Source organism: Argentina anserina, chromosome 7, assembly GCF_933775445.1.
Source record: "Argentina anserina chromosome 7, drPotAnse1.1, whole genome shotgun sequence".
NCBI lineage: Eukaryota > Viridiplantae > Streptophyta > Magnoliopsida > Rosales > Rosaceae > Argentina > Argentina anserina.
Genome location: NC_065878.1, coordinates 18,474,564 through 18,485,773, shown reverse-complemented (window position 1 = coordinate 18,485,773; position 11,210 = coordinate 18,474,564). Strand labels below are relative to the sequence as shown.

At 35.3% G+C, this 11,210-nt stretch overlaps 1 protein-coding gene across 1 annotated transcript; it reads left to right on the top strand.

Annotated features, from left to right (window-relative positions):
* The first annotated feature begins 5,742 nt into the window (after positions 1-5,742).
* LOC126803111 (uncharacterized) lies at positions 5,743-7,265 on the top strand. The gene is made up of 3 exons (XM_050530866.1): positions 5,743-5,932; positions 6,087-6,192; positions 6,811-7,265. The coding sequence occupies exons 1-3, from the start codon at positions 5,897-5,899 to the stop codon at positions 6,954-6,956; spliced, it is 288 nt and encodes a 95-aa protein (XP_050386823.1). The 5' UTR covers positions 5,743-5,896; the 3' UTR covers positions 6,957-7,265.
* Positions 7,266-11,210: the final 3,945 nt, after the last annotated feature.

Sequence of the window (11,210 nt, the reverse complement as noted above, 5' to 3'; positions counted from 1 at the left end):
ATTTATTATTTTATGTGATATGGTATGTTAAAAGATATTAGAAAAAATATAAATAAATAAATAAATACATTGAAAATTAAAAATAAATGTGTGTTCCAAGAGAATTACTATTTTACCATTGTGTGTGTCTTAGCCTTATTATGTTTCCTATTAGAGATAGATTCGCATCACTGTAATAGATTAGGACTCCGAATCCTATGAGATTGTGGTTATGTAATGTCTATATATTGGCCTCATTATCAATTAATAAACGGTTACGTTCTGTTCTATTACGTCGTTATTATTCTCGTTTTGTTCATCCTCCAACAATGTGTACATATAAAAATATATTTATACACACAACACACTATATTTGAATGGGTGGGTATATTGAATATATAATTCAAAGTAGGGTTAAGTAGGTAGAAAAAAGATGTAAATAAATAATTTGATTAACAAAATAATCCTCATTTAAAAAAATATTTTTATTTGTTTTTAAGAAAAATATAAATAGAAAATGACAACATTAACCCTCATGTGCATGACATGTGACGCAAAATTGGATAGAAACAGTTAAATTTAACAGATAGGGTGCAAATCGGCAATTTGTACAAAGTTTAGGAGGTAAATTGACTCAAATACAAGTTCGGGGTGTAAATCGGCAATTTTTACCAAGTTTAGGAGGCAAATTGACTCAAATGCAAGTTCGGGATGCAAATTGACAATTTCAGCCAAGTTTGGGGTGCAAATCGGCATTTATGCCTTTTAATTATGTTGGTCTAGATACCGACATTTCATAGATCAATTAATTGAGAATATATTTAAGTCGATACCGACAATTCGCTTAACATGACAAGTAAGAGAACGTAATACGATTAATGACCTAACAACATTGGCTTAATTGTGAGTGCATTCATCTATAATTACTGACATTGTTTTGGAGTGATTGAAGCATATCTAGTGGTGGATAGAAGTTCCTACCTATTGTTTGTTCACCAAACAAACTAATTCTGAATACCCTTAAAATTTGTGTGGTAGTCCAGCTATTTGTCTAGTTAGTGTATATTTAATTTCGTAATTTATGGTTGAGTCTAGATTAGCTAATTAATTAGGTTTCCGCTCCTAAGTCGAGTCTGCCAGATTTCTGGTTTACGCGTCTGTTTGTGTTTTTAAGTTTTAGTTTCACCAATTTTCTCCGGATAATGACTCATATTTGCCATTTATTACATTAATATAATTGATTTAATAATAGGGTATTTTTGTATGTGTTTTTGCGCCTATCAAATGAAATATAGGAAGAGGACTAAATACTAATCTAAAGAAAATAATACTTCAAAGTTTGTTGGTAATCAAATCAACTTGGCAACTAGGTGAATAGCCCAACATAAGTAAAGCGCGTCTTGTAAACTACTAGGCCAAAAATTAGGGAACGATCGGAGTGCCGTCTTGTGAATCATGTGATCTATACTTTTCTTCTTCACGTTTCCCATCTGTTGGTATATATGTTTATGGACTTTGTAAAAATTTCGTCCGTTTTGGACATAGTTTGGCCGTTCGTATCTAATGTCAATAAAAAAATAGGCGTTTTAACATATTGAAACCCCATTGACCGGGGCTTTACCAAATGGATTTCCTCAATGCGACCGCACACGATAGGTACAAAAATTAGGTGATTTCATATATGTAAACGGCTTTCGGCGTTCGCATCTTTGTAATTGGTATGTCTTTAGGGCATATTAGTGGTGTTTTCGGTTTACAGGAAATTCTGACGGTCAAACGAAGTCCGAGTTAGATAAAAAATTATAGGGTCACTAAATATAAGTACTGATCACATCGGTTGGTGTCGATTAATCACGAAACGTTTCCTTCATATAGTCACTTCATAATGCGATAGTTTTATTTTAAACCTAGTATAAAGGTTATAATATATTGGTAGACACTTTGGAGATCGAAAACTCCGGTTCTAAATATGGTTAATCGATACCACCAGATGTAATCGATATATATATTAGGGATCCCGTAAAATTTCGTCCGTTTTATATATAGTTTGATTGTCCGTACCTACGGTTAAAAAAACTGCATTTTGACATATTAAAACCCCATTGACTGGGTCTTTGCCAAATGAGTTTCCTCAGTGCGACTGCGCACGATCGGTGATAAAAATTAGATGATTTTAGATATGCAAACAGCTTTCGACGTTCACATCCTAGTCATTGGTCATCCCTTAGGGCATATTATTGGTGTTTTTAGTTTACCGGAAATTCTGACGGTCAGACGAGGTCTTAATTAGTTGAAATTTTAACATGGTCCCTAAATATTAGTACCGATAACATCAGCTGATGTCGATTAATTCTGAAAAGTTTACTTCATATAGTTGCTTCATAATGCTACAATTTTATTTTAAACCTAGTATAAAGTTATAATATAAAAAATATATAAATTTAAATATAGTATTATTAACATATATAATATTTTATGTAAAATTATTACAAAAAAAGACATATAAATTGATATATGTAAAATGTATTATATGCATGTATAATATTTTTTTTCTTGGCAGACTTTTATGGGCCAGGCCTTGCGAGATTTTGACGAGCCGGACACACGGACCGGGCCGGGTTTCACACGTTTAAACTAAGTCTGACCCTCTACCAACTGAAGCAGGATTTGGTGGGATTTCTCGTAGGCCGAGCCGGGTAGAAGCACATTGGACTTGTGGGCCGGGTAAACACAGTTCAAAATTTGTCACATATGACGTCTGATCCATATAGACCATTTGGAGTTTGCTATTTCTCTTTTTTACTTTTATTTATGTCCTTCGCCACCTAATTTAATATGGATACAAAAAACTGGGGCAGGATTGTGCGATTATCTCCTTATACTATTACATGCACTACTCAAAGTAAAAAGAACTACTACTGTTCTAGAGCATTGTTAGACTATCTCCCACCATAAGTTAAAACCTTATATATATCTTACCACCACCTCCCATCATAAGGTATCCCTCATTTCCCATTATTGTTTTTACCTTATGTGAACAGTTGAATGATATTTATGACATTCCATTCCGTAAGGTAAATGAGTTATATTTTTTTAATTATTTTTTCATTTTCTTTCCAATCTATCCTCATAATTTTTCTAATATTCCAATTATATCCATTTTAATTTTAGTTACATATTAATTTTCTCCATAAAATACCATGCTTATTTTTATTTTTTACAAATAACTATTGTACCATCAGGAACCTCGCAGTGAACTCTTTCATATGAGCCCACTATTTAATATGATCGAGTTAAATTATTCTAATGCATAATAATTACTTATGATTTATAAACGATAATTAACGGCCTCTTCAAAACTTTCTCGGGGATGACCTTCGAGCTCGGAAAAGTAAAATAACTAAATAATACATAAATATTAAAAGAAGTCACTAATCACTGAATTTAGTACTCCTAAAGATCATCATCACCTCTTGCATGTTTTGACATCCGTCCATATCTACTATATGTTCCGGTTCCACCGCTATCGTTGAATCGTTGGACTCCTTGCGAACCACTTGTTCCAGAGCCACCATTTCCTCCATAATGAAAGACTCCACCAAATATGATATGATGAATATGTGTTTATATAGAATTTTCAAAAATGTCCGTTAACTACCCGTTGTAGATGTTGACAAAAAAAATAGTAGTCGTTTTTTCAATCAGGATTCAAATAATAGCCGTTTGTCCTCCAAAAACCCTATGTATACCTTATGGTGGGAACTTAAAAACAAAAGACATAAAAGATGTCAAGGAATATACTAAAATAGTAAGCCATATATCACTTATACCTTACCAATTTTGCTTTATGATGGGAGATGCTCTTGGAGCATGATAGTGTGATACTGTTCGTAATTTGGTTTGTTCTCCTTCTTTCCAGTCCGGAAGTCCGGATTATAGAAGTTCACGCATCCAACTAGAAAGTTGAAACCATTTGACAAAACGGATCTAAATGGAGATCATATACATACAACTTGTAATCATATGATTCATATCGCACTATAAATATATTGCTTGCAGGGTTGTTCACACTTGACGGATAGCAGCTTAGCCCACTTGATCCTTTTTTCTTTTTTTTTTAATTGATCCCTGGATCTTCCTCCTTATAGAAACATGCAAGCTAGCACCTCTTGTGCATACATGGATAAGAATATCTATGTATCATTCACGAAAGGACTGTATATATAGCGGATACTGGGTATGATGTTTCGAGACCTTGCATGAACCTATACGTAGATATTTCTGATCAAAACCTACGTACAATCACTCCCACTTCCTTAATTGTGTTCCTTGTGCAAGGAAGTGATAAGGTAATACTTATCCGGTTGTCTTTAAAGAGAGGTATGTAGGGCCTCTAAAATCAGTAAACATCGTAAAAGAATTACATCGGAATGATCAGGTTTTACTGCCCAAAAACTATATTATTCTGATGAAACATCTGGCATTCTAAACACTGCTATATATGACGCTATATTAGTATATTTGTCCCATCTGCAAAGGAGGATGAACTTGCTGAAGACGAAGAATCTTCACTACCTGTTTACGTACACTAGTTGCCTCAATTATTGATCCTCTCGGACTCTGATCATAACATACACACAAACACATATGAAGATAGATGATTTAGTTACTTTTTTATATCTACATGAATGTCCCTATTTATAATGCTTAATCTGAAGCATCAATCTGTATCTTGGTTTTAACTGGCCAGGAGTTGATACATATATGTATATATGGTCATTAAAGCTATATATCAATCGTGAATCGGAAGACATGCAGAGGAAGCAATCAGTTTGAAGCATAAATAAGAAATCTGAAAGTTAATGAGTTACTAAATCAAAGCTTGTTTTGGTTATCCGATCCCCACCGAAGTACGTGTGGGTTCTCTCCCTCTTTGCAAGAAACAAGATAGCTAGATTGCCATTTGTAGCATTATTCAGCACAATTTCATCTACTTTTCAGATACGGTTCTATTTAAAATAAGATAATTAATTATGAATAATAGTAATTAACAAGAGAGATATAGAATCATTCAGCCAACGCTTTCAAATGGTTACGTCTTGGCAAGAGTCTGTGTTGGAATGAATGTTAATTATTATTGGCCGGTGCGATATCTAGCTCGATCAATCTCCTCCAATCCCTGCATGACATGCAATGGTATGGGCAAACCTTGTAATCATATAAGCCCCTATATAACAAACAGAACAGAAAAAACATGATCGAGAAACGCAGCACTCTACTATCACATTCATTTGAAGTGAAAGAACCCTAGCTTTGTTTACTGCACTTGAAAATTCCTTTGTAATTTGTATGACAAATCGAGCGAGCCAATATAATGGGGGAATTGATAATGATATGCTGCCGCTGTGGCATGTGACGTGGGATTGTCTTCTATAAAAGAATTTGACTAAGGCGGAACCCACACGTCACGTGGACGAGCCTCCATAGGAGCCTAGTGGCACTGTTACAAGACAAAGAAATAGCATTTACAATCTGCCCTAATCTCCTCTCAACCAATGACCATCCATCTCCCACGTGGGTCTACTCATCTCCCCCACCCCTCTCATCTTAGCTCGATTCTCTTTTAACCCTACTACCATTCTCCTTGTACTACCTCTCCCTTTTTATTCCACCTGCTATGATCGATCTCCAGTACTATCACTCATACTACACCAAGCTCTCTATTTTCTAACTCATACTACAGCCCTCTTTCTCTCTCTGATTACCCATACAGTTGCAGATATCGACCCGATCCTCGGTCTCGATCACGTACAGTCTCGCCCAGCTGTTGCGCACCTCTACGTTTAAAGTTGCACTCGGAGCTCTCTCTACTGATTGATCAAGATTCACACAGCTACTACAAGCAGAGACATCGATCATGGGAGACTCTTCTTCTGCTTCATACATACACCTGGTAACTAGTACTGATCGATCACTACCGGATACGGCTATTCCTTAATGTACTCTTAGTTTCTGCTGGTTAATTGATCTTTCTTTTTTTTAGCTCGGGCACACACGTATCTGTTGTATATGAACTACTGTGCTGACCTGATCGATTATTAAAACAGGTGCAACACCTGATAGAGAAGTGTCTGATCTTCCACATGAGCAAAGAAGAGTGCATGGATGCTCTGTCCAAGCATGCAAAAATCACACCTGTCATCACCTCCACTGGTTAGTGTTTATTTTTTTATTGTATAGTTATAGTCTCCAGCTCTGATCTTCCTTCTTCAATTCCCTTCTAAATCATCACATGCATGAAGGAGGAATAGCGAAGGTATACCAGAAAAATAGCTAGTAATTACTATGCAACCTGGGTTGTTACTAATTAGGGTAATGATCATCAGCTGTACGTCGAGGACTCAAAAGTCCCAAAATATTCACGTAAATGATTTGAGCTATAGAATCTTTGCGGCTAAGCAGAACCACTTTTTTCACTAAAATAAAATATTATCATCAGCTAAAATCATTAAACCCTTCTAAACTGTGATCTTCGAAAAGTTTTGAATCCTCTAGCTAAATCAAAAGCGATATATGGGTTTGAACAACGAGAGCTATTCAAAAGAGGAAACTTTTCCTCAGCAAATATGCGCACTATTTCGTCCGCTAGTAATCGAACACATCGTTTTCATTTTTCCTTATATATTTGGCCGGTGAATAGCATAAACAAGCTCCCTGTGGAGGTCGTAAGACTGTGATCTAATTAACTTTTTACAGTTAATATATATGTTGTGATCGACCCTGATATTGATGATTTACGTCGTACTAATAATGATCATCATGAATGTGCAGTGTGGAATGAACTGGAGAAAGTGAACAAGGAGTTCTTCGAGGCGTATGCAGTGTCGCAGAACAAAAAAGATCAAATGTCTGAGGAAGAGACAAGTCAATTGATCCAAAAGATGATATCGGATTCCTCCAAAGATTCAGACGACTAGCTAACATGCTAGCGATAGCGATCTCACCTTGGCTTCTGGTTGGTAGATAGCCTTCAATATATATCATATCTATCTATGTGAAGCCAAACTATTCGTATCAACATGTCCCGACCCAATATTAAGATCAACAGCACCATCGATCATGTATATGTAGTCATATTTTCATGAGGTCCCCTACCCGTAAATAACTTTTATTCTCAAACGAAATAACAATAATACGGAAGCGCACGGATATGTATATATCATGGTTGGTCCCTCCCTTTTCTCTTCAAATAAGGCTTCATTGCCATTTGCCCACATGCTTCGATTCGTCTTTTTAGGCTTATTATGTAAAATGCATTAACGAATCACTACGTACTCTTGAGTCCTGCGGCCCCGGTGTCCGATCTTATCATTTCAAGGAGTTCAATATTATTGGAATCAAACAAGGATTCAAGTTTGTAATATATATTCCTAAGTTAGAGTGAACTTGTTTGATAATGAAATGTGTTCTTGATTTCTTGTTATTTACTTGCATGATTAGAAGCATCGATCGATGTTAAATTTAGGGCTGGAGTTATTATGTCGACAATCTGAACCATTGATAACATCTTGCGTCGGTAAGTACATTCTTGATTTCATAATTTTTGGCCGGAGAAGTTCATTGATTAACATGTGAAATACATGCAATTATTGATAAAACTGTACATATGTGACATTTACTGTGGTTATAAGGCCATGCCTTCTTAATTTATATTCGAAGAAGACTCACGTATGCAATTACAATTTACAAACAACACGTTCTGTACACTATAGTGACTATACTATTTGTACTCGTTATCATTCTCTCTTTTTTTTTGGGGTAAGCGGTGTAACTTGTAAGGCTAGCATCGCCCTTACTCTCATTCTTAAAAGACTATATCTCCGGTTAGTCAATAAGTACGCACACTATAGTGACTATATATAATATTAATTTGTACTAGTTGATCACGTACATTTCAATGCTTTGGAATACTATTCCAGTATTTGTACATATATACATTTTTTTTACATAAACGTACGTACATTGATTCTTGATTTGTGGTGATATATCGAATAAGCAGTGCGTTAACATGTGAAGTATATTAATTGTACATATGTACAATTACACTATTTGTACTCGTAGTTACTATCATTTCTGTTAGTAGCTAGAATAGTAGACAACGCAGGTTGAATTCACTGTTAAAATGTGTTATATTCATGTTTCGAGCTCATACATATATAGTTACTATCATTCCTCTTTTACATGCATGCCTTGTGGCGAAATCAGAATTTAATCACTACGTGATGTTTTCTGGCAACATCATGTCTAGTTGATGCGATTAACTAAATTTGATCATCCCCCCCTGAACATAAATCAACAAAGATGGGATAAGATGTACTTAGTCATGGAATAATTATGTACGAGTATAGATTGTATGGTAGTACTTTACGTAGCTATATGTATGGCGAATATTCATTTTAGTAGTGTGTGCTCTTGTAGCTCTTTTTGTGAGTTTATCGTCGAGTGCATGTGGGTCAAGACCTAGAAAGTTCGCCTTCGACAAATATGATTTGAATTGTCTTCATGCCTTGTCTTATAGTAAATGTGTCGTATAGGGTTCCAATTTAAGCTGGTTCGCATCATTTCTTGGGTTGTGGTTCAGAGATGCCCTCGAATAACAACACTGGATGTGGATGCAGCTCTCATTGAGATATATAAGTTTTGAAAGCGTCTTGACAAAAGCATATGAGGTTGATCGAGAAGAATGGATACAAAAACAGAAAATGGCCACCAAAGTGCTTATTGCCACATTGGGGATCAATTGGCCCATGTTGTTTGCCAATATTGGGATCCGGCCCATTTTAATACCAGACAAAGGATGAAGCTGATGGAGAAATATACAATCCAGAATTCCAGACTTTGCAGTCTTACCAAAATACCAAGAAATACCAATAGCATGGCTGATGATAGAGTTTTATTACAAGGTTGGTCAATGCTCCTAATCAATCTTGGGCTGAGGAAGGTTTTTTGACAGAAGAAATCAAGTCTCTTTTGAGAAGCGGTAGCAACACAAGTGTAGCTTTCCAACCAAGTAGCTCATCATGGACTTGCCAACTTCATCCTGAATGAGAATGAAAGCTTGTATTGTATTGAAAATTGGCTGGAATGGCTCTTTTGGAATTGATTAAGATTGAATGGTCACTTTGTTGATCAAAATATCTCAACAATCTTTGGCATTTCCATGCTGAACCGGAACCATAAAACATTAAAACCAGTGCAAAGAGTGCACGACCTATCGTCACTGATAAAACTCTCAAAACGACCTGTCGTCACCATCATCCCCAAGTATTAGTAATCTTCCTTCCATGTCTTAAACCAGTTGCAGAATCAAAGCCACAAACCCAAGTCTTAAAGGCCAATTTCAGAATCCCAGGTTCCGATCTCTGTTGCATAAATCTGATTCTGTATTAAACCAGGGTTTGGGTCTCAATTTCTCGACGCGGCTAGAGAATTGCCGGAGATAATGCCCCCTTGTTCGTCAACAAAATTGGTCCTTTGATGACGACCCCAGGTACCTTCATCAGATTTCATTTGATTTATTTACTGCTTTTCTGTGACCCAGTACATTCTATAACAACACGTTGCCTCGAAGCTGGAATGCAAAGCCCTATTTTTTAAGCCAAGTCACAAGTCAAGTGTAAAGCTTTAAGCCTATGAATTTGATGCTTCTAGTATTCTGCTTTAAGAATTTTAATCAGCTATTAGTTTTTGTTTACAATTATCAGAAAAGGTAAATATTATGATTACAATTGTCTTCAATTCCTAGAATTTAGTCTGTATACTTAGATAAAACCCAAATGAAGTAGATACACTAGAACATGGAGTGTACTGTTAACCCGAGACAAGCATGCTTGACATAAACAGCTTGTAGTTTGATCTTTTAGTCATTGATTGTATTTCCTTTTGTCTTTGTTTTTTTTTTAATTGGAGCTGGTATTTGATAATGAGATTTATTAATGTTTCTTTTGAATCCTCACTTGGTTATTCCTTTCACCGTTTCAGTGTATATAGGTAATATAGCTAGCTAGCTAGCTAGTCTCTTAAATATTAGGGTTAATCACTTTGAAGCCTAGTTACGATGTCAATCGGTGAGAGATCAGTCTGTATTTATATTAAAAATTTCCCACCAGTTGTGATTTTTGCAAAGAGGGATGAGGAAATGTTGACTCCAGCAAAACAGGATACCGTAACTTGATTTTATTAAAAGGTTGCATTTTGTGAGTAACTCATTTTTTTCTGGTTCATAAAATAAAACTCAGCTTGCTGGTAACTCAATTGATGTTTGTGTTTTGATATGATTTTCTGATTTTCAGTACTTTCAATTTTGATTTGCAGATGAATTTCACTGACCTCCTCACTAGGGGATCATCCCTCAAATTTTCCATCAAGTCATTACCATTCCAGTGGTTCTACTTATGAAGAGACATATACTACTGAAGTTGAAACTGATCAAGCGACGCCTAGTGCACCAAACCTTAGAAACTAGCCCTTAATATATAAAATTGGTTTTAAATAGAGAATATTTATCGCATGTTTAGAAAAATTAAGAAGATAATTTTTTATTGTTATAATAAATAAGGATGTAGTTGTAAGAAATGCAGAAAATATGCAAAATAGAGGAACTGTTGGAGTTGCAGCATGATTTTTTTAGAGATTTCGATTTTTGCTTCTCTATTTTACAAAAATTATGGAGAAGCTGTTGGAGATGCTCTAATTGAGCTAAAGAACTGAGTTTAAACCTTGGTTTGACACTTTGATAAGTGTGTCATAATTGGATTTGATCATTCTGTTTTATAGCTTTAAAATGTGGTTTGATTTGACACTAATGGGAAAAACAGCTATATAAGGAGGGATTTGTAAACTTAAATAGGTTTGGGAGAGTACGTACGGTAGATATATAGTTTGTGAATTATGAGCTGTATCTTTAATAAGAATATTATGTAAGCTTGTGTTCTTATTGATTTGCATATTTCCTTCATTCAGTCTCAGCCTCTCATTGAAACCTATATTGAAACCTCTTCACCCTTCTTCGACGCAGCCTCCTTTCTGACCCAACTAATTTCAGTGATTCAACTTCTTCAATGGGAAGATTGAAAGTAAGTTTTGCTTTCATTCTTACATTTATGATTTATGTTGTGTTCTCACTCTGTTTCTTCGTACTGTAGATATTTACATTTTTGTTTTTTGGGAAC